At 52.7% G+C, this 24,847-nt stretch overlaps 7 protein-coding genes across 7 annotated transcripts; 2 read left to right on the top strand and 5 right to left on the bottom strand.

Moving 5' to 3' along the window:
- Positions 1-1,447: 1,447 nt before the first annotated feature.
- BBA_03777 (SAM domain-containing protein) lies at positions 1,448-2,986 on the bottom strand (the record flags this gene model as incomplete). The annotated part of the gene is made up of 3 exons (XM_008598874.1): positions 1,448-2,433; positions 2,481-2,642; positions 2,716-2,986. The coding sequence occupies 3 exons, from the start codon at positions 2,984-2,986 to the stop codon at positions 1,448-1,450; spliced, it is 1,419 nt and encodes a 472-aa protein (XP_008597096.1).
- Positions 2,987-6,318: 3,332 nt separating this feature from the next.
- On the bottom strand, positions 6,319-8,373 carry BBA_03776 (serine palmitoyltransferase; the record flags this gene model as incomplete). Its single annotated transcript, XM_008598873.1, has 1 exon — positions 6,319-8,373. One exon carries the CDS (start codon positions 8,371-8,373, stop codon positions 6,319-6,321), a length of 2,055 nt encoding a protein of 684 aa, XP_008597095.1.
- Positions 8,374-9,881: 1,508 nt separating this feature from the next.
- On the top strand, positions 9,882-10,315 carry BBA_03775 (uncharacterized protein; the record flags this gene model as incomplete). Its single annotated transcript, XM_008598872.1, has 3 exons — positions 9,882-9,952; positions 10,024-10,167; positions 10,291-10,315. 3 exons carry the CDS (start codon positions 9,882-9,884, stop codon positions 10,313-10,315), a joined length of 240 nt encoding a protein of 79 aa, XP_008597094.1.
- A 769-nt stretch (positions 10,316-11,084) lies between these two features.
- Positions 11,085-11,765, bottom strand: BBA_03774 (uncharacterized protein; the record flags this gene model as incomplete). Its single annotated transcript, XM_008598871.1, has 1 exon — positions 11,085-11,765. One exon carries the CDS (start codon positions 11,763-11,765, stop codon positions 11,085-11,087), a length of 681 nt encoding a protein of 226 aa, XP_008597093.1.
- Positions 11,766-13,207: 1,442 nt separating this feature from the next.
- BBA_03773 (tRNA synthetase class I) lies at positions 13,208-15,361 on the top strand (the record flags this gene model as incomplete). The annotated part of the gene is made up of 5 exons (XM_008598870.1): positions 13,208-13,600; positions 13,673-13,783; positions 13,860-14,252; positions 14,356-14,616; positions 14,687-15,361. 5 exons carry the CDS (start codon positions 13,208-13,210, stop codon positions 15,359-15,361), a joined length of 1,833 nt encoding a protein of 610 aa, XP_008597092.1.
- A 439-nt stretch (positions 15,362-15,800) lies between these two features.
- Positions 15,801-17,721, bottom strand: BBA_03772 (NADPH oxidase regulator NoxR; the record flags this gene model as incomplete). Its single annotated transcript, XM_008598869.1, has 6 exons — positions 15,801-15,821; positions 15,935-16,828; positions 16,985-17,041; positions 17,094-17,429; positions 17,493-17,642; positions 17,707-17,721. The coding sequence occupies 6 exons, from the start codon at positions 17,719-17,721 to the stop codon at positions 15,801-15,803; spliced, it is 1,473 nt and encodes a 490-aa protein (XP_008597091.1).
- Positions 17,722-22,962: 5,241 nt separating this feature from the next.
- Positions 22,963-24,315, bottom strand: BBA_03771 (heavy-metal-associated domain-containing protein; the record flags this gene model as incomplete). The annotated part of the gene is made up of 5 exons (XM_008598868.1): positions 22,963-23,498; positions 23,632-23,709; positions 23,817-23,946; positions 24,107-24,144; positions 24,204-24,315. 5 exons carry the CDS (start codon positions 24,313-24,315, stop codon positions 22,963-22,965), a joined length of 894 nt encoding a protein of 297 aa, XP_008597090.1.
- Positions 24,316-24,847: the final 532 nt, after the last annotated feature.

Below are 24,847 nucleotides of genomic sequence, written 5' to 3'. Positions count from 1 at the left end.
CTCTCCTCACCTCGTTTCTCTTCTTCTTCTATTCTCCATTCTCTGCATATGTCTATTCATCAAACTATTTAATCTAGTACGCATCGGTCTACATACCTACACGTCGTTACTAGCTCATCCAGCTCCGCACCAATTACGTGCATGTCTTGATAATTCGCAAGCCTTCTCCTCAATCCCGCTTCATGAGAATTAAACCCTGCCCGGGTGACCAATCTGACAGCCGTAGCTGCACTACTTGAAAAGGGGACAAGAGAAAAAGACGTTTCAACGTCATTGTCATAGTCATACCCTACGCGGCCAAAGCCCACCCCCCACTATCCAGACCAACACTCACTCAACATGCACTTTCGTCATCCCATGTCGTAGCCTTCGCAGCCTATTGACGCCATCACACCGTACTTCCCCCCACTTTCCCCGTTGAGAGGGCTGAAAGGGCGTTCTGTGCGAAAGCAGGTTCATCAATACAAGGCGCGGCAGTTGGCGTGACTGCCGTCGGCGTGCCGAATCGGGCGTCCGTAAGTCTCCCAAGAGCTGGCGTGACGAATTCACCTTTGCCTAAGACTCGCACCGCCATTTATTCTGGAATGGAACCAGTCATAATCAAGAAAGAGAAAATAGTGGGTGAAATGGGTCAATGTACGTAGGCTCGTAGTCTAACGGCCGAGGCTGGTCGTCACCAGTCATCCCGGAAGCTAAATGGTATATATACACATCTATCATTGTCTGGCCTCCTCCCTAGACCACTCACCACGGCCAAACAAATCAATACCATACCAGCACACCTATTTTCCCTTTTGGGCAGTACACTCTATCAACCGCTCGTCAAAACATACAGACCCATTCATCATGGACGCAAAAGCCAGCAACACCCGGTCGTCCGTCGACTCCCACAGCCCTCTGCTGACCAACTCGTCGTCTTGCCACTCTTCTTTGACCGGATCCGGAAAGAGCACAGACAGTAGCCAAAAAGACGCAGAGGCGCGAGAAAAAACGGCCAAGGACACACTGAATCCGAAGCATCCCGTCTCGAGCATTCCGTTTAGCATGCAGCAGTGGTAGATTTGGGACGCTGCTTCGAGGCGAGGCTACATTACGACACGACAACACGACAACATAAAGCATGAGACTTGGAAAAATGGGCCATGCTGTCTAATACAGCCTACGTGGACGCGTGAGGAGAAAAGAGACGCAAGCACAAACAACTTTGTGGACCATACAAAGTGTGAGAAAAACAGCACCCCGAGCCGTAGCCGTGGCTGCATCGATTCATGCGCTAGAGTAAAGTTATACATCTGAATACAACCCAACATGTTTCCTTAAATTCAACGGCGCGCACTTGCTGTTTCGTGCTTGCCCATGCTTGTTACGCCCATACCAAATGTTGTCGAAAAAAAAAGTGTATATATGTGAAGAGAAGCCAAAAAAGCAAAAGACCGGATTATCATACTTAGATGATACCACCGGGCGGGTCATAACCCGAAGATGTGCCTCTCGCACCGCCTCCCGCGCTCCCTGGGTCGCCGTCCACCGCGGCGCTTGTCGTCTTGCGCAGCATAAACATGGGCTTCTTTCCCTCCTTGTCCAGCTGCTTGAAGAGAATCAAAGGCTTCTCGTCCATGGCCAGACAACGCTCCTGGTCGCCGTAGACGATATACAACGCGTACTGGTCCCAAGGGGCTTTAATTTGGTACTTGCGCAGCGCCGCCGGTAGAACTTTGTAGCACGGGTCTTCCATAGAGACACGGAACGACTTGAAGATTTCTACCGAGCCGGGCGGATGGTTCGGGGTATCGGGGACGGGCGTCTCGCGCCGTCGCTGCGCACCGGCGTCGCTGTAATTTCGTATCGAGGGTGCGGCCGAGTCGCTGCGATAGGAGCGCGATGCGAGCGTGGTGCCGCTTAGGTAATTTTGAGGTGACGTGGGAGAGGGCATGTTGGGCGAGTAACCGGGAGATGAAGCGTTGTGGCCAGAGCCGTTCATGGCGGCAAGATGGGTCGACGAGAGAACAGCGCGTTCCGCGGCGCTGGTGGGATCCAGAGTTTGCTCGGCAATGCTTCTTTCGTGGCCGGCCTGTGTGGGCGATGAACTCTTGGGCGTGGCTCCTATCAGGATTTTGCGTTGCGAATATTGGCGCTTTACACCGCCAATACCGGTGCTGCCGCCTGGAGGCGTCGGACCAGGGCTCGAAATGTTGCCAGCCTCGAATGTGTATCCTTGGCTGCTGGGAGTGACGTTGGGTAGCGGTTGCTGCGCATCCTTGGCGATTCTCAGAGCAGGCAAAACATCTTCGCGTAACCGTCGAAAGTCGTCCGTCATACGTCGCAGGTCCCCTTCAAGTAGATTCATGCGCTCATCGCGCAGTCTGAGCTGTTCGACTAGGTGCTTGATATCGTTCAGTGTCGCTGTGGCGTATTGTGCTTCGGCATCAGCAGCTGCGACTAGTTAGCAGACGAAGAGCAGACGATATGATCGTACATACACATTGGTAAATAGTGATCCGATTCCAAGGGTATGTCTTGTGCTTTTTTCACATCGTAAACGCTCTTCAGGATGGTTAATCTGTGGCCGACACTGGCGATGCCCATGCTCTTGAGATCGTCATGAAGCAGGGCGACCAGGGCCTCTCCGACAATTTCGTTTTCTTTTGAGAGAGAGTTAGCTGTTGTTCAAAACCCCGCAGTGGTCTGAAGGCGGGAGCTCCTAGCTGTACGTACCGATGAAATGATCGGCATACTGGGAGAGGCCGATGGTGCTGATAAAATCAGCACATTCGTCGGCGGTCCATTCTGAGATGATTGTCTCGGGCAGGCGGTCGGTGGTGCTGTGGCGGCCATATGTTGTGGGCGTGTGTTCAGCAGACGTCGAGAGCTCAGAATCGATGGGAGAGGCTTCCGAGTCGCCTACGGGAGAGTGACCGCCCATGCTGCGCTCATACTCGTCGTCGGCATCCGATTCTGCGTAGGCGGTGCCGCTCTCAAAAGCCATGGTAAGTGGTGTCCGGCCGGGGCGTTGTCGCGGTGGAAATTGGTTTGTGTCGTGGTTGGGGCCGCCCGTCGCGAAGCTGGCAGTTCAGCTAGGCCCCAAAGAAGGAGGGCGGTTTCTGCAACGCGGGCGAGGCGGGTGATGTCGCCTGCCAGCGGCTGCGAAAGTCGTCGTGATGCTGGTGAGGGGCTGTAAAGGCTGGCTGCTTTTGTCTCTCAGGCGCAGCAGTTATCGGTAATCAATCGTGATGGTGGAAGAAGTGCGGACGGACGCGCAAGCTCGTTTGTTTGGCCTAATGGGGAAAGCGAGGGAGAAGCAGAGGCCGTGCACGTTGAGCGCCTTGCTGCGGGCTGAATACGAGATAGGTGTAGTGAGGTTCGAAACCGGCTTTCGCTGGTGTATAGTCAAAGTCCGAGCAGCCGGTCGAGAGACTGGTAGACTTTTGAAGGGGTATCTGGTCGGGAGGTAGGAGATTGGGGCCCCGTTACGAGTATAATAAGGCGTGGGCGTGGTGTGACGAAAAGGTCCAGCGATGAAGGTATGGGGAACGTCGGGCGCAAAGGACGGAAACGCTGGAGACACTGGGCAAAGGCGGCGGTTGAAGAATAAGAGAAAAGGTAGGAAGAACGGGGGGGGGATGTTTGCGGGCGGGAGGTGGCGGGAGGTGAGGGATGATTAGATGGAAGAGGCGTGTTCCAGGCACAAGGGACAAGGTCAAGGAGGCGACGGGTGAGGAGCGAGGGGGCGGGAGCAAAATGGGCGCAAGGGAAACAAGGCCAGCCAAGTGGTGTCAGGTCGTTGCATTGCGTGGGCCGGCGGCAGAGAAACAGGTACAGTGGGTTTGATTTGACTGGGGGTACATGTAAGAGTGCGGGAAATGGCGCTTGGAATAAAGTACCTTACCAATGGCTTCCCCAGCAGCAAAGGCTGCACCTAAATATAAATAGCAAAAGACACCCACTAGGTAAATACTACCTTGTAGGAAAGTTGGCAAGTTTTACAAGGAACCAACCTCTGGCAGATGCAGCCAAATTATAAGCTGCAGAAGAAAAATATTGCGGGCGCTTATAGAGGGAGAGTCAAGAATTCAAAGAACAAAGACTTGCTGGGATCAAGGCTACATGATAAGTATCTACCTAAATGCCAAGGTCATGGCACGCGTGGCAGAGCGATATATAGATACCTGGTTGGCCCGTTTCTACCTATCTTCGTACCTAGTGAATATTGCTGCGCAACCTTGCATTGACATGTCCTGAGGCGAACCCACTTGCAGCGGCTTTTGAGCGGCTTTATTATAGCGACTCTAATAATACCTAAGCAAAGGTCTAAAAGGCCATCAGCGCCGTCACCACCTGCACAAGGGCTGTGTACCTAAGCTACTGTAATTTCTAAAACGTCACCACCAAGAGTGACGCAACAGCACCACACGCTCGACACTATCACAGACCTCTGTCACATACATCATGTCCCTCCATCACAGTATATAGCCGAAAATTTAATCAGAATCAAGGTAGCAGACCGTCTCCAGCCCGTCTCTTGTGCTCTATCCGTACTTACACACACTTCTTCAACCCCCCAGACTGCCAAGCAGCATCCCTGCCATCTCGCCACACCCACTTTACCTTTTCCACCCACGCCCCCAACGTGCAACTGAAATTTCTCTCGTCCCTCTTCCCAGCCAAGCATGCGGATACGCGCCGTTGAATTCCCACAGTTTGCGGGCAAAGAAGAAGACGAATAGAAAAAGGAAAAACAAGGCCCCTCTTTTCTCATTCCAAAAAGTCAAACCTCGAAATCTTCATCCATGAATATATTGTGTTCCTCCCTTCTCTGACCCAGCGCGGCATCCCTTTGCTCTCCCAGCAAAGGTAGTTAAAACCACTGACAGCGCGCCATGGGCCCTACTGGCGGTACTTTTCGGCAATGCCCGAGATACCACTCTATGCACTACCTACCTAGGTAACCCATGCATTGACTACCTAGGTAATGCAAACAAGTATAACTGACTTATTCAGCGGCAATGCAAAGCCACCGAAAGTATAACTGCACTAATAAACAACCAAACCACCCAGGATTCCACCTTTCCACCATTCCGCTGGCGTTTCGGGTTTTCTTTTCCGATTCCCCGAAGTCCTTGGTGCTAATTAGATATTGTCATCGTCTTCTCTCCTCTCTCCCATTCCTACATCTACTTACAACTGTCTACATGAATCAGAGCTTGTCACGCAAGATGAATCGCCATCTTGCTTCCCCTTATTTAAATTCTCCGTGATCAACCAGAAATAGAACAAAAGAGGCGAGTCCTTTGTAAACAACGGCAGGCGCTAGAGAGACCATCCCATGCATAGTTAGGTTACATACATATCTGAGTAGGTAAGTAGGTAGGCACATTGATTATGCATCCGCGCCCAGGCACGCTGCATCACAAGATCCACCACCACCACCCCCCTACGCATTCAAGCATCTTTGGACCAGGTACCAAGTTTGCGAGCCTGCCAGCTTGTCAAAACGTGAACATGTTCAATCACCACGCTGTGGCGGCTGCACAATCGTCGAAATGTCATGCCACCAGCTGCCCAATCCAGCTGACGCGCGACAGATGCCTAATCTCTCCTCCAGCCTGCCGACCAAACTCGGACTCTCGACAAATGCTTATATCACCACTGTCAGTTCTGTCTGTGACCAAGGCAGAATAAGTTGCAGGAAGACGCAACCATTTTCTAGCGATCGCACTCCAGCAAGCAAATCCCTCTCAGCTATTCCGCCAACCATTTGCCCGATTCTGTGCCGCCAAGATGCCGCCCTTTGCGAGTCCACCATTGCCTCCACGTCGTGTTTCACATGCACCCAGCGCAAATCACATCGTCTGCATTCAACATCCATCGAAACCGCGTGAGCTCCAGCCGCAGCCTTGGTAGTATAATTGTATTATATTATAAAATATTCCCCTACCATGTACAACCTCATTACCCATCCCGTCCATGTGCTTACAGCCTTGCCACGTGCCGTCATCTCGGTTCCCTTTCGCGCTTGTACACCCAAGTCATGCCCAAACGCCACAGACAGACCAGCCTCGAAATGATTAAATATGATTGATAAAATGCCACCCACCGGGGCTGTAATTACGCCCTCGCAGCCACGCTGAGAAGGTATAAAGAAAGTGTAGAGGCTGCATGGCAAGACCGTCTTCGACAAGACGGCTCTATTCAAAACCAACAAGCCGACGACTCAACCAGTCGTGCTCCATATGACTGTCGTCCTTTCCAGCTAAGAATGAGGGAATGGGCAAGATGATGAAGAAAAAGAAGTTCCAGCGCCTATGTAATGCTCTATGTTTATCGGAGAGGGAGCTTGGTATCCTCAACACCGTGACGAATGACATCTTCTACCTGCCATCGGGGCGGGTGCACAGGGGCGCCATTGGCAGCACGCCACTCGCACTCTTGCTTGTGCGTCATGACGGGTAGGTTCTTGGGCAGATGAGGAAGGCCCCCCGCAACGCCGGTCGAAATCTTGAGCTGCAGCAGCTCGGCCACCTCTTCACACGCAATCAGCAGGCGGTCCATGTCCTCCTTGTTGTGAGCCGAAGAAACACAGAATCGTGCGCGCGAGCTGATCAATGGAGTGGCAGGATATCCAACAACGACAACCGAAACCTTGCGCTTCAACATTTCGTGACTGAAAGCAGGCATCTTGCCAGGATGATACAGCAGAACAGGAATAATGGGCGAATCATCGTGACCATACACAATATAACCCAGGCGCTTGAGTCCAAGGCGAAGGTATCGAGAATTAAATGCAATACGGCGGAGACGCTCCTCGCCCTGGCCAGGGCAGACCTCTCCAGTGATGAGCTTGAGAGAGACCAGAATCTGCTGCAGGACGCAAGGAGCGGGAGACTCGCCCAGCTGCGTAGAGGCATTGGTGGCACGGAGCTTTTCAATAATGTTCTTTTCGGCAGCAATGTAACCACCGTTGGCCCCAAACGACTTGGTAAGAGTTCCCATCAAAATATCCACCTCGGCGGGGTCAATACCAAAGTAATCGCAGACACCACGTCCCTTGGGACCAAGAGCACCGATCGAGTGAGCCTCGTCGATAAAGAGGTAAAATTTGTACTTGCGCTTGAGAGCGAGAATGCCAGGCAAATCGCACATGGTGCCCTCCATTGAGTAGAGGCCCTCGACGACAACCAAAATCTTCTTCCAGGGTCGGTGAGTGCGGGGCTGTCCCTGGGAAATGGCCTCTCTAAGAACACGCTCGAGGTCGTGAGTGTCGTTGTGGCGGAAAGACTGGATGACGGCACCGGAGAGACGAGCACCGATACGAATAGATGCATGATTCAGTTCATCGGAAATAATGAGGCAGCCCTTGCTGACAAGTGCGGGGAAAGAGCTGGCGTTTGTGACGTAGCCCATGGAAAAGACCATGGCAGAAGGCTTGCCAACAAAAGAAGCAATCTCTCGCTCAACTTCGAGGGCAAGCTCCGAGGTACCCGCATCAGCTCTTGGGCTGCAGATGCTCACACCGTACCGCTTGACGCACTCCTCGACGGCGTCGGCGCAAGGACCACTGGACTGAGCGAAACCAAGGTAATTGTAAGAACTCATGTTGAGTGTCTCCGTGTAGGTGCCGGTGTACTGGTAGGAAAGGTTGAAGTCGTGAGAGATGCGATCCATGAGAGTAATGTAGCGGCCAGGCACACCAACAGTGGTGCGTGCAAAGCAGTCATCGAGACGACGCTTCAGGCGGCGCGTGTAAAAGTTGTCAAAATCATCGTTGAGCGGAGCGTAGCCATTTTGGACCTTGAGAGCCTGGTAAAGCTTCTTGTCACCAAAGCGCTTGCCAAAGAAGTCGCGAATGTGACCCAGGAGGATGAGAATCAGGTAGCTGATGTAGGTGGTCAGCAGGTAGTAGTAGGGAGGCTCGTCCTCAATGGGAGCCTCGAGGGGCTCGCCGTGCGACTTGGAGGTGTAGAGGTGGGAGGGGTGACTAAGGGGACCGAACTGGGAGTCGGCGATACGTTGACGCTCAATTTCCTCGGCCGTCTCGGGTTTGAAGATTGTCGTCGTGGAAGTTTCGACAGTCTGATCGCTAGCCATGACGCTCGAAAGAGAAATGGTGGGTAGTGGGACAGTGGCCGGCGAGATGGCAGCAGGTGAGGCGTGTAAGGGCTGGGGCTGGGAGTCGCGGGAGCCTGAGTGTGAAAACATAGGCATATCCAGGGCAGGCAGGTCGCCCTGCTGAAACTGATGCTGCTGCATGGCGAGAAGAGCCTTTTGAGCAGCAGTCTGGTTCTCTTTGGATTTTGGGCTAGACGAAAAGAGTTGAGAGAGACGGTTGGACTTGGCAGTGGAGGAACGTCTCTGGCTCTTGTCAGACTGCGGCATGGTGGGAGACGTGGAAAAGGGGTTCTGGAGTCGGCGCGGCATGCTTCTGGCGAGAGTCGAGTGTCGAGCCGAGAGAAGGAAGCAGCCGGCGACGTTTGGATGGCGCGGATGTGGGTGGCGCAGGAACGGCGAGGTTCTGGACAGGGGCGAACGATGCGGATCGACGGCTTGAACTCGAGGTGGGCTGCGGAGAGCCAAGAAAACAAGGCCAGTCAGCAGGTTAGCACACGATTCAATTGAAGGAATAAGCGCAAAGGTTAAGAGGACGAGGCAATCCGATGAGGCATGTCGGGTTGGAAAGAGTGCGGGATGTGGATGAGAGCTTGGAGGCTTGGGCGCAGGGAGAAGCCTGCTGGGCGGCGGGCTGGTGGATGCTGTCCCCTGAGCAGCCCCCCCCTGGTCGTGATGAGAGGATTTGGGCGGAACAGCCGGGAATTGCAGCACGGCAAGGCGATGAGGAGAGCACTTCGCCAGAACAGAGTAAAATGGACGTGATCTCTCGGGCACGGTTGATTGAGCGATGACGGCGGTGATGTTGGTATCGTGTGATTTTGATTTTAATGCTTACCAATGAGGCCGTCACCTGCTATTGCACACCAGGCGCAACGTCACCGACGGCGAATACAAGAAAAGACTGTTTTCAAGTAATGACTGAAGGGATATGAAAGAAAAGAAATGCAAGCATATCTAGGATGCGGATCGAAAGGATAGATGAAAGATTGTATAATTAGGGAAGAGCAAAAAAAAAAATAGAAAATAAAATCGGCCGGTCACAGCTGGTCCATGACGCCGATGCTGGCAGGCAGAAGTACCTAGGTACCTGGAGCGAGTGAGCGGGTCCTGCATCTACCTGCGAACCACTAACAAGCGCGTGAAATGAAGAAAATTCACAGGCGTTTTCGGCGATGCAGCTAAAATTCTTGACTAAGACTTCATGTATTGTACCTAGAAAGATCATCAAATTCTTATTTCTAAAAAGATATTAGAGGGTACTGGTTTTTATGCTTATATAAACCTAAGAGGATACAAATGATAAATTCGACATTTATGAAAGTTAACTCGAAATCTATGATAGTATTAATTGATGTACTAGGACTAGCCTGGTTCCTCAAGTACGGTTAGTTAAAACATGATGTATTAAAATACATTACTAAACCTTGAGACTCAAATAACTTGATTATCTTTTCAGGTCGTAGGCGCCTTGTCTATCATAGCCGTGCGTCTGATGAAAGGTCCGGGCGATCGGTGCGACGGGAGCGTATTATTGCTGCTCGCTGCTAAGATGAGAGGAGTGGATATATTATCTTTGAAATATTTCTGGAATCAAATACATATCTACTATCGAAGTCAAGGGCATTAAGCCCGGCCTTTGGCAAGAGCTTGGTCTTAGTGGCAGGTCCAGGATCAATGCCCTAGAGCGTTCAGCCTCAATCTTGTTCGTCAATTAGTGATAATGGTTGTAAAATATCTTAGGCCATGATGCACAGAGTACTGGGTAAAGTGCCTCCATGGTCTACTTGAGCAGCTCTAGACTGAGCGATGAAAGGCAAAGGCATGTTGAAACAAACCCTGATTGTTGGTAAGTGGCATGACACTGTAACAATGGCATGGCCCGCCAGGGTTTGTGTGGGTGGCGTATGGGGATTGAAGGCTAGTTCGACTGCCGGGCGATCCGGCATCAGATGGCGGGAAAACAGCCGATTTCTATGTTGGCAACGGACTTTACATTTTGACGGCGAATGCAGCCGAGTTTGCCAGACAGTCCGACAAGGCGACCGAGGAGGCCGGATGGATGTGCGTAGGAAGGCTACAAGCTGCACGACGACAACACAACTCTTCCTGTCATCCTGTGACTTGATTTCTTCAGTGGCTGCGTAGTTTGCTCGTTACATTTTCTGACTTGCAACATCTTAATAGCTGGTCCTACATCATGTACGAATAACCCTCACGCTCCGTCAGCAGTGTGCGGCGGGGGCCAGGTAGTAAGACCTCAAGTCTAGTCAGAGGCAACGTTCGAGTGGGGCATTTTTCTACAACAATGGTGAGGATGCGTTGTAGATGCGCTGGTAATAATAACCCGTGGTGGCAAGGCGGGGGACAATAAAAACAGATCACAGATACGCACCAGACGAGGCTAATACATTATTTTTTGAAGTCCTGGGAAGGATATTCGATGAGCTTTTTTATTATAACAGAAAAGCTTTGTGTTGTGAATATGACATCTCAGAAATAAGCTGCCTGTTGAATGAGGCTGTAATGCGAATGCGTGCCGCACCGCGGCCCCTGCTGTAGTACATCTAAGCGGGATGCCTAGCAGGCTTTCGCTAGTAGTATACGTGACCAATCAGACCTCTCAGGTGTCCACAGCCAGTGATTGTGAAGGTGTCTCTTCGGGTAAAATATCCATTTGTAAATACAGATAATAAGAAGCCCTCTTTCTGGTGGATTTTCCCTAAACCTATAATGCTTAGGCGTGCTGTATGTGTATAGAAGGCCCTCTAAGTGCTAGACAACCTCCTTTTCTAGAAAGGTAGAAGTATCACACTTATCGGTGGATAGACCTCTATAAGACGGCACTCGCAGCTTCGTTATCGTCATCAGTCTATAGTAATTTGTTCGTGGCGGTGCTGCGTGTACCGAGTCGTTGCGCGTAGTCGTGGAGGAAGCTGAACTCTCCAAATGCCTTCCGATAGTGCCCGAACAGCATTGCTTCAAGACAGTCTGCTCTCAAGTACAGCTATGCTCAGCACTAAAGGTGCTATCACCACAGCGATCGCAAGGAGAATGCTCCATGCAGGCGCAAAATCACGCACGGCGCCATTCTCTGGTAGCCAAAACCACTCAGGGACCTGACGCGTTGTAAACTTGAGAAAGGCTGTCGGCGCGTCCCAAGACAGGAAAACGAAGAAAGGGACACCCAAGATGAAAATAAAGGCGATTAGAAAATAGAGAAGGCGTGATAGCCAACCAATCCACGTGGGTGTGAGCAAGGAGATGTCGTTGCTGAAAAAGTTGATCAAACCAAAGATTACAGAGCACTGTAGCAATCCCGCGGCGAGGTTGAAGTCTGTCGGCTTCGGGAGACGGTCGGACGGCACACGAAGTCCCTGAATGCCAGCCATCGCGAGTACATAGGTCAGCCACATGAAGTACTCCTCGACTTCAAGTATTGGCCCTTCGAAATAAAATCGCATGGCCAAGATGAGGGTCCAAGGGACCACCGCAGACCAGATGAGGAAAAGTTCGCACCGGACCCCAGACCGACCGACCGAGGGCAGAAAGGGATAGGCGATAATTGGAAGTAAGGCTATGACATTGAGTAAGAACTGGTCACTCAGTACTTCTAGCATGGGCCGGTTCGGGAGGAGCCCCAGTTCGTTGGCTTCAGACATGGCTAATAAGCTCTATCGTAGATCAATGTTGACATTAGCTTTGTTCGGTGTTCGTAGCGTAAACAGAGGTCACTTACCTGAGAGATTATGCTAAGCTGAACTGCTTGAGTAAGAACAAATATGATGCGAGTGTTGGTATGGATTGAAGTTTGAGGATAAGAACCACTTCAAGCTTGGGGGGTCAGCGGCTTTTTATGATGTTCATCCCTGCTGTCATCTACGCAGCAATGTGGTCTGCCTTTTGGACACAGTTAAGCTTTTCAAAGATGCCATATACCTTCATATGTGGCTGATGAGGGCGTGCCAGAGGCGTGGTCAATAGACAGATACTTGAACAGAGTTCAGAACGATTGTGTTTGGAGGCAGCTTGTGCCTCAAGACACTATAGCCTCTGATTGGCCTCATTAGCCCCATTTTCCTCAGCCTCTTCAAGGCGGCTTCGGTGGCCCAAGGGTGACAACATAGATCGCTGGCACATGGAGTAAGGCTCATTCTTGATGATAGGAAAACAGGACAATATTAAAGTAAACTCACTAGTTAAATATCAACTATATAGATAATGATATAAAGAGTTTAATCATATCTATCTCAAATTTTATAACAAATTGTGCGTAGATATATACACTGCTGTTGCTGACACGTCTGCTCAAGCACCGGCGGTCTGTTTTGTCACCCTTGTGGGTGGCCAGGAAAGCCTCAGAAGCCCTCGCAGCAGCCGCCACGGGGCGTGCCTTATTAAAGCTACCTACCTCAAGCTCTCAAAGCTACCTCAAGCCCTCAAAGCTACCTCAAGCCCTCAAAGCTACCTCAAGCCCTCAAAGCTACCTCAAGCCCCCACAGCCCTACGCCTCCCGTCGGTGGGGACAGGGTTGTCCTCGTATTCAGAAGAGATATTTTTTGAAGTTACGATTAGATTTCAATTAAGTGGCGATAGCTTCGGTTCTGCGCGTACCTGAATAGGATAAAATCATGTGGGTGGGAGAGAGTAGAGGGTTAGGCGCTCGTCACCTGTCTTAACGTTACTTGGCCACTGTTTAGCCCCTTTTTTATTCGTTGATGATTGAAATGGCTCGCAAATCATCTTGGACCGTGCATCATCTTCAAAGCCTTCTACGCCTGGCGACTCTGTTTATTGTCTCGTAACAATGCTCGGTGATTCGACCGCTTTTCCATGTTACCGCGAATCCATGATATTAAATAGACATCTGCTGAAATATAAAGAGTCATTCTATCAATGTTAAATAGCACAACTAACCGCAGAGCAATGGCGGCAAGAAGCGCCACCGAGCCCGCATTGGCGTCGCCTCAGGTCTCCAGCTTGCCGCCGCTATTTACAAGGGGAGGCAGGGGTCCCGCCCGCTAACCTCGATGCAGATTTCACAACCAGCAAATCCCGCCATGCCATGAGCCTTATCGCGCTCCCTCACGGCGCGCACGCAGTCATGTCTCTTGCGCGCCCTCCCTGCCAAATACCCATTCGGCGTTTACTCCTATGGTGCCGTCCGCTTCCGCGGTGCTTCCACGTCTGCGCTTCGCGGCACCACGAGCCCGCTTCATCATCACCATCGTCGTCGGCAGAGCAGCCGACGCAAGGCCTCCGCGGCCTCGGGCTTCTTACGGGAAACAAGGGAAAGGCGCAGCGCAAGCCGGGCACGCCGGCCCCGCGCTACATCCTCGGTCAGAGCGCCGATCTGCCCATCCGCGCGCGTTTCGCGCCGTCCCCGACAGGTTACCTGCACCTGGGCTCGCTGCGGACGGCCCTATTCAACAACGTCGCGGCGCGCGCTAGCAAAGACGGCGGCGCTTTTATCCTGCGCATCGAAGATACCGATCAGGTACGCGCGCGGCCCATCCACACATCCTCTCTATCTATGCCCTTCTGACGCTGACCCCCCGTTGTGTCTCAGAGCCGCCTCGTTCATGACGCCGAGTCGCGCTTACTGCAAGATCTAGCTTGGGCCGGCCTCTCCTGGGACGAAGGCCCCGACTGCGGCGGCCCATACGGTCCCTATCGGCAGGTACGTCATCCCCTTTTCGCGCCCTCTTTTGCCTGGTTTGAATCTCGTGCACCGACTAACCCTCTGTTGTTCATAGTCGGAGCGCCTCCCCATCTACAAGGAGCATGTCCAGACGCTCCTCGACAAGGGCCACGCGTACCGCTGCTTCTGCACCCCCGCGCAGCTCGACGCCCAGCGGCAAGCCCTGCACGAGGCCGGCCGCCCAACTCACTACCCGGGCACCTGCCGCGCTCTCGACGCTAACGAGTCGACGCGCCGCGCGGCCGCTGGCGAGCCGCACGTGGTGCGCTTCCGCGGCGGCGCGGCGTGCGGCCGGCCCAAGCTACGCGACGCCATCTACGGCCATTTTCAGAAAAGCGAGGACGAGGACGATTTCATCCTGCTAAAGTCGGACGGGTTCCCGACCTATCATTTCGCGTGCGTGGTTGACGATCATCTCATGAAGATAACCCACGTCATCCGCGGCGAGGTATGGAGACATGGCTGCACATTTCAATTTCTGCTCCTCTCATTACTGCTCTTTGATTCATGTAATCAGAATTACAGACGCTAAATCTCGTTGGCACAATTAGGAATGGCTCATCTCCGCGCCCAAGCACATCGCCCTCTACCAGGCCTTTGGCTGGCAGCCTCCCATCTTTGCGCACCTCGGCCTGCTCGTCAACCCAGACGGCACCAAGCTCAGCAAGCGCAACGCCGACGTCAACCTGTCCACGTACCAGACGACGGGCCACATCTTTCCCGCCGCCCTTCTTTCCTGGCTCGCCAACCTCGGGTCGTCTTTCAAGCCCAACGTCCAGCCCCCCCGCAGCGTCGACAACATTGCCCAAGCTGTAACGTCCTCCCCCCCCTCCAACTCTGCGCGAAAAAGAAGACCTTTGCTCATACGTGATGAAATTACAGTTGACGTTTAAATTTACCCGTGGTGGCATCAAGCTCAACGTGGAAAAGCTACACCACTTCAACGCAAAGTACCGCGACCTGCTCCTCCGCCAACCCCTCGGCTCCCTGCCACCCTACGAGGCCGCTCTCCTGCGCAGCCACCTCCTCGCGCCCACTCTCGCCGCGGTGCGCGCCGCCACCGGCCGCGGTGTATCTGCCTGGCCCTCCGCCTCTCTGCCGCTTGACCTCGTGCCCCAACTGACCGCCCGCATCGACGACAACGACGACGCTCACATCGCGTACATCCACGCCGTGCTGGCCAGCCGCGACGGAGGCTTCCATGACGCCAGTGACGTGGTCGAGCAGCACCCGTACCTCTTTTGGCGGCCGCCGCAGGCTGTATACCGAGCATCCGCGGTTGCCACGCCGCCGGACGCGCGCGTCCTGGCCGCGCTGGAGCGGGTGCTCGCGCAGGAGGATGTCTGGAGGGGCGACGACGACGGTCAGCGTGTGGTGGAGGCGCTGCGCGGGATCCTGGATCCGCAGGGCGTGGAAGCGCTGACGATGCACAATGTGCTGCGTCTGGTGGGCGCGGGCGGTCAGGACGTGGTGTCGCAGAGCAGCGGACGCATGCTTGCCACGCTGGGCCATGACGAGTGGCAGCACCGGCTGCAATGTGTGCAAGAGGTCACATAACACGTTGTCTCGGCAACCTCTGTACAACTACTGTATCACTAGTACATATACCCAAAAGCTTACAATTGGAAGCAGCACGTGGTGGGACGATATACATCTAGGCAATTGATGCGTAATACTTTATAATTATGCTTGGCTAAGTAACTAGCCAGAGTAGATGGAGAAAGCTGTCAAATCAAGCTTACATATATGCCCAAGTAGATGCGAAACCATGAAGTCGTTAGTTGCAAAAGATGCTGCGTGCCCTCGTTGACGACGGGGTCATTCCTATTTAATACAAGGTGTGATAGAAACGGTTACCGACAGAGAACAGATGTCTCGTGCCCGTAGATGAAGAATAAGAGAAGGAAGAAACATTCTTAAAAAATTCAACGATAAGCGGTTGGAACCAGTACGGCAAGTGGTTGCGTTGCGCGTGGGTATACGACTGGTCCAAAGTCTAAACCTCGAAAATCCAAACCTAGACCAGTGGTTAGCTACTGCTGCCTCAGTCGATAGCCGCCGGACGCAACATTGCGATCCGCAGATGATTCCTTTGAAAGAGCTGTGTCCTGTTCGTGGGAGAAAACTCACTTCTATCTTTCCAATTTCCTGTCTTTGCCTCTTTGCGGCCTCCTTAGCACTCAACATGGCCATATCCAAATCGTCTTGGTCGCCCATGGTAATCATGTCGCCGTCAGGTATGTCCTCATCTTTAATCTTGATCTTAAAACGACGGCGCATGCCAAACTTGTCTCGGATGCGGTCGACAAAGTCGGGAAACTCCACGGCCCCACCAATCATGATGTATCGGACATCCTCGGCGTGGACCTTTACTCGAAACTTGCGAACATCGGGCCGTCTTGATGTGTTACGTGAGGCGTTTGATACGGAGCCCGGCGCGCGTCGGTTGCTGGGAATCATTTCGAATTCAGCCCCGTCCAAAGAGCCATCGTCATAGTCCGATGGTCCATCGTCGTCATCGTCATATCGTCCCGATGGCCTTCGGCGGGCTTCTTGTCTGCTACCGCCTCTCGAACCTCTCGATTCTCTCTCTTTGCGTCCGGCGTACATGTCGTACACATCACCGTTGGCGTAAGTATCTTCTTCAATTGTTCTTGTGGGTCGGCGCTGTAGTGGCGGCGGCTCTCTCTGGGAGAATCCCCGAGAAGGCAGAGCGCTTGACGCCGACCGCGTGGCATTCGATCGACCGTCGTCTGGGGGCGAAGCCTTTTCGTACTTGCGATTAGATTCTTGTGGTTGGATGTTTAATCTAGCGAGCGTGGGCCTGCCCCCATTGCGAACAGAAGTGCCGCGGGACGGGCCACGATCGCTCTCTGGTGGGGGAGTGGGAGGGAATGCATTGCGACTGCTAGTCGGTGGTTCTGATTGTTGTCTTCGAGATTGGATACCGGGCTTGACCAAGTTGGTGGCAGCAAACGAAATGTTGTCAGCGGGGCGGTCATCTTTAACTTCGGTCTTTGCAGCCTGAAGAAGATGTTAGTTGGGGTGTAGCAGTCGTCTTCTGGTGTAACTTGCGATTTTCATCTCGGATCCAGCGAAGCCGGTAAAGGCATTGGACCGATCCGATGCAGCGACTAGCCTTGCTTTGCCAAGATAGTCTTTGGTCTTGAGATTTCGGACCTTGGCCTCGTTGGGTCGATATACGACACCAACTGGGATCGAGAAAACAGTGTAACCCTGGCGAGAAGTTAGCACGAGGCCCTCTTTTTGAAAGATAGGCAGAGCTTACATCGGCTTCCTCGCGAATTGCATCGTCAATTACATCATGGTCTTCGACAACCTTTTCCTTGACGGCAAAGGTCAGATCTTGCATACCCGCATCCTTTTGCTGAAGATAGATATAGCATAGACCACGGTTAAAAAGCACTTCACACGAATACAATTTGAAGAGCAGACCAAGCTGCGCATAATCAATCATCGTGTTGCCTCGGAGATAGAGAAGGGTATCGTTGAAGTTGGCGAGGGCCTCCTCAAAGTCGCCGAGAAGAAAGTTAGAAACGCCTTGTTGGAAGTAAGCAACGGCGAGATATTGATCGAGACGAATTGCGCGCTGGTAGCACTCAACCTATGTGAATGGCCCAAGATTAGCATTCGACATTAGCGACAGCCACCATAGTCCCAGACTTACAGCTTTTTCGTGCTCGCCGAGGGTGGCATGGATGACGCCCATATTAAACAGTATCTTGCTGGTATCGCATATCTTTTCGAAATCGCCGAGAGCATCGTCGAATTCATTGTTGTCGTATCTTGCGAGGGCCGAAACCCATGTCTCGATTTCCTGCGATTGTGGTCAATGGAAGGGGCCTAGTGCTAGTGGGGTGGTGATGAAGGCAAAGACTTACCAGCTTCAGAGACATGATGATGGCCGAGCGCAGTATGTGCTGCACAAGTTGGCAGTCAAATTGAGGCTTGCGAAGAAGAGCAGTATCGGACAAGCAAGCAAGGAGGGCGGGAGAAAAAAAAAGAAAAAAGAGAAGAAGGAGTAGAAGGGGACGAGAAACCGGTAATGCTGCAGGACAATGCAGCAGTGCGGCTGGGGTAGCAGCAAGTCGGGCGCTTATTAGTGTAAAGAAGCACCAGGAATAGCGATGCGGTGCAGCCAATACTTGGGAGCTTGGCAGAGAGGGGAGAGGTGAGAGGGGGCGGGCCGTGTGGCTCGGCAGGTGGTCAAGGTAGGTAGGTACCTTGCTATTAGTAGGAAAGAGGACGCTAGCAGGCTGACACCCAGTCTGCAGCAGTCCAGTGGTAGCCGGGACTATTCGGTACCTTGATGTAGTGGATCAAGGATGCACAGCGGGCCAGCGGCCGTGGCGGACTGGCTCGTGGTCAGGAGGGTGGTATTGCAGCGGGACAAGTGGTGGATGCCGGCACTCGTACAGTACCTTATTAGGGGTCGGACCCAGTTTGCCAGTATTGCCAGTACGAGCCAAGACCCAGCAAGTGCAATGTAACAAGGAAATGCCCAAGAATTGAGATATCCTCAATCAGCTCGCTCGCTGAGTTGCTGGCTAGTGCAAAATACACCGCAGAGGTGCGTGTGGCTCGATATGGCGTCTTCCCCCACTTCGTGCCCGAGCAGTCGGGGTAGTTGATTCGCTTCCACCGCCAGTGGCCTCGATGGCAATGTCCGAGAGCTGGGTCGTAGATTCGCAGGTAGTCGTCTTGGCAGACGAGACTAGCCAGCTGTAGTAAACAGTTATCAATCGCCACCCGCGTTGAAGATTGGTTGTTCGCTCGAGCCGCGTGCAAAGTCGGACAGAGTACTATCGGCTTTGTTCCCACCTCAAGTCATTAACACTGCGGAGACGGAATGTCCGACAATAGCTAATATCCGACAATCTGAAGTAATGCTCAGAAAAGAATGCAAGGGCTGCCAGAGCCAAGGTCGGGGATTAAAAGAGTAGATATCGTGTGGTCAATGTTCTTGCTGTATGCCTCGGAAACGACTGGACCGACCGCTTAGCCAGCTCGAGCGGGGAATTAAAAGACCGTAAATTAAATGAACGCCGCGCAGGGCAAACTATCAATAAGCCAAGACGTCGGCAAGTAATGTCGTACTTTGTTTTCGCGTTGTGTCTTCTGGACCGGCCGTAGACAGAGATGCGTTTGCTCAAAGGATGCAAGGTAACGAATGCCACTGTAGCCAGCCGAAAGAATTGATTGAGCGAGAGGCGGGGCGCGGTGGCTTGCAGAAAAAGAGAGGCCCCGAAAGCTGAAAAGAGAAGAAATGAAAGGAAAAGGGTCCGATGAAAATCGAAGTGGGAAAAGAAAAGCATGTGTTGTAGATGAAATCAGTCTTGGGCCTGCATGGGGCGGTAAAGGGGGGATGCATGAGATGGCTGGCGGGCATTAACAGACGGCATACCAAGTCCACCTACCAATGGGTGTTGGAGTAATAATTTAGTTCATGAATACATGTACACCTTGTATGCCTGCAATAGTACCGCCCAACTAATTCTACTCTGCTGCGGGCTACATGCGTACAGAACCTATTTATTCCTCGCTTTCTTTTGGTTTGTAACTAACTACTCAGCCGTTCATACGAGCCGCTCGCTAACTTACTATAAAACTACGTGCGACAATGCGTGTCAGACTATGTACCACTGTGGAGGCGACACGCAAAATCCGACACCAATTGGGGCGACCCCCTCATGCCCAACTGGAGTAACTAGCAAACTACCTTACCTTTGGCAATCGCAAGGAAAAGAGTTGGCAACTGTCAATTACCACCACAACCACCACCCATGACGCTTTGCTCTCAACTACATCGCCAGCCCCCGTCTCATTCTCTCTTCCCACATACGTCCATCGCCAACTAGTTAGTCGACTAGCCTCATGCATTAGCCCCAACCCAGGGGAGGCTATTTACCCCATTGTGCTACTGATACAACCACCACCGCGCCGCCAACGCCCTCGCATGCCAAGGAGGCACGCAGGGGCTGGTATTCTGCTTCAATCGGCTCCACGGCCCTGACATGCACCACACGGCTTTGCAGACGTTTGACGTGTTGAATGAGGGCCCCGGAAAACATATGTCACAGCCTGCTAAAGACAGGACTGCGCCGTGGGCCGTTGCTGGCCCTTGGCCGCTTCTCTGCCTACCGCCATCAGCATACTTGCCCGTTAGTCAACGCCCGCCATCATTCATGTGGGATGCTCGTGACTCCACGAGGCGTCTTGGTTGCAGACCACCGTCTGCTGCGTCGCTAAGTCCAGAAAGTCCAGACGTTTCGCCAAGCCCTCGTTGCATGCTGTAAGGTGATGAACCTCAGCTCACCAAACAATCATAAGACCATTTCTGCAGGTCTGCAAAGCCCGATCTGATGAGTGGTTCGATTGCGCCCTGGAAATGTCTGACCGACGAGAATCGCAAGAGCCGAACATGACTGGGGTTTATACCCGATCCACAGACCAGCCTGGGCGAACAGACATGACATGTCTGTTCCCGAATCCCAGCTGCTTCTATCCCCGCTCCTGACAGATGATCATCCCTGCTTGCTCAATATTTTGCACTGTCCGGCTATGCCGTGTGGTGCCAGTTTGAGCGAGATGCCATTTTCTAACTGAATAGTTAAACCCACGCGGCAATGAACGCTGCGGAGTAGACTCTTCATCTCGCTTCATATCCGGTGGACGGCCTTAATTTCAAAATCCTTTGCCTGCCCTGTGATTTCTTGCAGCCTTCATCTCCAAATGGCATCGATGAAGCGTCAGGCACCGCATATGTCACTGGTGCAACTCAGGACCAGAACCGACGGCCGCTGGACCAAAGACGATGTCAAAACGCCACAGCTGCTGGGGCATGCACGCTGCCACGTTGTAGCATTCAATACCGTTAGCGTGTTGCTATCTTGGGACGCATAAGGTTACAGGAACATGCACCTCTGCCACCTCATTGGTCCCAGCGCAAGCGCCCGACTTTCTACCCTGTGACATCTCGACGAACCCTGGCTCGGGCTTCCACACCCTTCTGCCGTCTCTATCGAAGCTGCCATTCTGAATGCAGGGGGCTATCTTCTTTGCATACCAAAGGGGAAATTTCGTACCTAATGGCAGGGATACAAACAATTTCCCGACCGACAATGCCACTCATATCATGAGTCTTACCAGGCCCCTAAGGGTTATAACAATTCAGACATGCACAATTACATCAGGGTCGATCAGAACCGTGCAGCTGCATCGCATTGTTACATCTCGGCAATCCTTCAACTCGCGCCCCAACAATAACTACTGCAGCCTGCACTCTAGCTTGAAATCACTTCTATAAATATGACCGGCCGAAAAGAAGAAATTCTCCAGCTGGTAAAAGCATGTGCAGGCAACGGCTTCTATGTTTAGATCGAGGACCGGCCCTTTCCTCGACCGCCAGTTGTGGCTTCTTCATACAGCATCGAGCCCTCTGGCCGAGTACAAATCTAGAGCGTATCGTTCCGTCACACCGCATTATTCCTTTGCCAAAAATATCTTTCCAAGACGGGGCGATTCCCAAAAGGCCGTTCTTGTCCTCGTGGTATCCAGTAAACGCTAGTATTTACGCGCCGAGCCAAGGCGGTGACAGGCCACCATCCTTGGGGCGTTTGGCCGTTCGGCCAAGCTTCGGCCCTTGAATGTATACTCTGAGTGGAACAGACGGCCGAGGGAAGAGAAAGGGGAGCTATTGTCTCTTTCAGTGACGATTTCCGTGTCAGTAGACGCTCTTGTGGCACGTCGTACGAATGACAAGCAGAAGCCGCAGAAGCCACCTAGCCTCCGAGAGATGCCGTGATGCTGTACCACGGCGCCCTTTCGCGATTCGATGCCTCGCATAAGTTTTGTAGACGTGTGTCTGCAGCGCAAGGCTGCGCTGACCCCGGAAATTGGCGTTCTTCTTTTGACTTGAACCGCGCCGTCGAAACCGCCGAAGGTGTCACATCGATTCCCTTGTGCACTTTTCAGTGTACCTTTGAACAGTCACCTGCCTTTGATGGAATCAAAGAAGCTCTGTGAGTAGGAGATTCGCTTGCTCAAGAATGACACTTGCATTATTTTGCCATTGACCTGCTGAGCAAGTCTAGACCGACGGAGCCGCCGCCATCGCCAGCAAAGTCCAGCATCGTTCAACGGAACGTGATGTTATAATCTCTCTCATCATTGTCATTACTGTCATGCTCTTGTAGACTGATTCATCCATCGATCTATTTGAAAGTGAAGGGCGCAGCATCAATGGGCCACGTACAAATCTTGGCCGTCTCGGGAGGACTTACCTCTTTGTGTCGTACAATGACGTAATTCGGCACATTCAAGCCGGACTAATGACGAAGGGGGGCATTGACTGCGGGACGAACGTCTTGCGCACTATGCAATATGACGGCGCTCCAATTCTTTCCAACTTGAGAAGCCATGCGGATTAGGGCAGAGTTGACAGTCAGTCAAGCGTTGGTACGGCGCAGTCCCTGCCACAGAGTGCGTCAAAGAACTCCGCAAAACCGACAGACGGCGGGCAAGGCAAGCCCGATGCCTGGCGAGGCTAACGTGTTCTTCATGCTCAACCTTGCCGTAGGCTGGTTGAATACTAGCGTGGTTATGCTGGACGATATGGTGTGGCGATGGACGTTGCGGAGATTGAAGCCGGCTATGCGCCGGACGCTTCACGGCTGGCGGAGGTTACTGATCGAACTGGACCGTTGATGCAAAAGCCTGTATACATTCTAGTCTGATAAAGGAGGATTTGTTGATGTTGTAAGTAGTGGTCCTGGGATAGCGTGAAACAGATGTTGAAACTTGCTTCGCGTAGATGTCCCTATCCGTCACAGTTCGAGATGGTACGGGCAAAGGTCGGACGAATGGTTTCAATCTGGGAACCATGTCAACCAAAATTCTTGTCGTCCGTCAGATTGGAATGGGTCCCGCCATCATCACTCAGATCGTCTGAACATGTTTCATCACGTCGCTTCGATTTCTCATTCAACGCCGCTCAGTATTCACTCGCCCCCAACGCCCTACTATGCAGCCTATTGGCGTCGCTTCAATTCCCATTCAACGCCGCTCAATATTCACCCATCCCCAACGCCCTGCTATGCAGCCTTCTGTACAAGTGTACCACCGAGCCACGCGATATTCTACAGCATGCCTTTGGCCACTTCGTCTTTGCGCTCCTCCCACAGCGTCTTTCCCGTGCACGAGCACACCGTCTTGTCATTGTCCCACATGCCCGAACTCCTCGCAATGACACCCACCACGGTATCCGCATCGTTCTTGAGCGGCTGCCGTCCGTCGTCGCGGTCGTCTTCCTTCTGCTTCGTGAGAACCATGGCGTGGCCAATGACCTCCCAAATGTAGAACTCGCGGTCCGCAAAGACGGAGCCGCGCCCGTCCTTTCCTACCTCGACGACGCCGATGAAGCCTTTCGGCTGGCTCTCGTCTTGCTGCTGCGTCCAGACGGGGCCGGTCGACTCAGCGCCGTGTTGGAGGTTGCCATACTGGCGGATAGTGGCGCGGTATGTGCCCGGGGAGACGCCGCGAACGGTTAGGTCGACTAAGGTTCTGCCCGAGCCGACCTCGACCATGCGCGCGAGGCCACGAACCTCGCGACTGGGGTCGTTGTCATGCTGCTGCGCCGATTCGGCAAAGCTTTCAAGGATGCTCACGGCAGCACCTGCACGCAGTTCCATGTTAGCCAATCGGCAATCTTACTTTTTAGCTGTCGTGTCTGTTTCTACATAATCTTGCTCCGATTGCGAACGCGATACGGCCAATGACGAAAGAGGCGGAGCGAGACTGCGACGTACTGTTTGAGGATCCTGAGCCTCGCAGGATGGCATCTCTTCCGGTCTCTTGAATCGCCTCGACAATCTTGGATGGAGCCGCTGTGGGAGAGAGAAGAGAGAAGAAGTGTTAGTTATCGCAAAAACATGTGTGCGCACATGTGCGTGCGATCGGATATCGGCAGGGCGGGCATGGTGGTGAAGCGTACCAGAACCCTCAACCGCAATCAATTGATCCTTGAGATTGCCCTCAACCTTTGTGATGCCTCCCAAGCCGTATAGCGCGTCCGAAACCGACTTGACACAGCCGTCGCAGGACAACGGCACGGCAAACAGGGTCTGCGTATAGGGGGGGGTGCGCGGGTGTTTCATCAGCCAAAAGTCGTAACCGAGGCGGTGCAATGAGAAACAGACAATAAAGGTCGATGTGGTTTGAGAGGAGATAAAGGGGATGACAAAGGGAGAGACAAGGAGATTGGCAAATCATGTAAATGCTTACCTGGAAAGTGTGGTTGACAGTCATTTTGCCGGGGGATTCTGTGCATTGCCGTCAGTTCCGCCATCAGGTGAGTGAGCGCGCGAGGCGAGATGCTTACTCGCAGCAGTCTCATGAGCAAATGAGTTTTTTTGATGGCGATAGATGGAATATCCAGTGACGAGACAAATAGTTGAAGCTGCCAATGTCCTGGAGGTTGCAGATGTGAGCATGGCAGATTAATATCTACGAGGTGTGTGGTGAGCTGTGTAGGGTGGCGGGACCTGTGCTTTGAAATCCATGGCTTGACGGTGCCGTCATATCTATACCTAGCCAACTAACTACCTTACCGACTCCCTAGGTAGGTACAAGTTACGCAGTTTGTGCATGGCGAAATAGTTAGGTGCCCCATCGATTCGGAAGCCGAGCAAATCTTTTGTTGCTTTCTAGCGGGCTTGGGCTCCTGTAGGCTGCTAATAGACCGCGAAAAGCCTGCTAAAAGCCTGCCAAAAGCTGGTCCCAGCCCGCTAATAAAGGCTCCCGAAGTATGTGCGGGTTAGTCAGCCGTCCTTTTTGGCGTATGTGGGGGATGCGCTGCACTTTGAATGCTCGCTAGCACTAGCGACATTTCAACGATCAAGCGATTATTTAAAAGGCACAACAACGGAGGCCAGGCTCTATAATCAATCTTGCTGTTGGTATCAAAGCTGCTAATATCTGAGAGGTGATAGATGTGAGTATGGTAAATAAAATCTACGAGTACGT

The sequence above is a fragment of the Beauveria bassiana genome (genome assembly GCF_000280675.1).
Source record: "Beauveria bassiana ARSEF 2860 unplaced genomic scaffold BBA_S00008, whole genome shotgun sequence".
Lineage (NCBI taxonomy): Eukaryota > Fungi > Ascomycota > Sordariomycetes > Hypocreales > Cordycipitaceae > Beauveria > Beauveria bassiana.
Note: the sequence above shows the minus strand (reverse complement) of the source record. Positions and strands in the feature narration are given on the sequence as shown.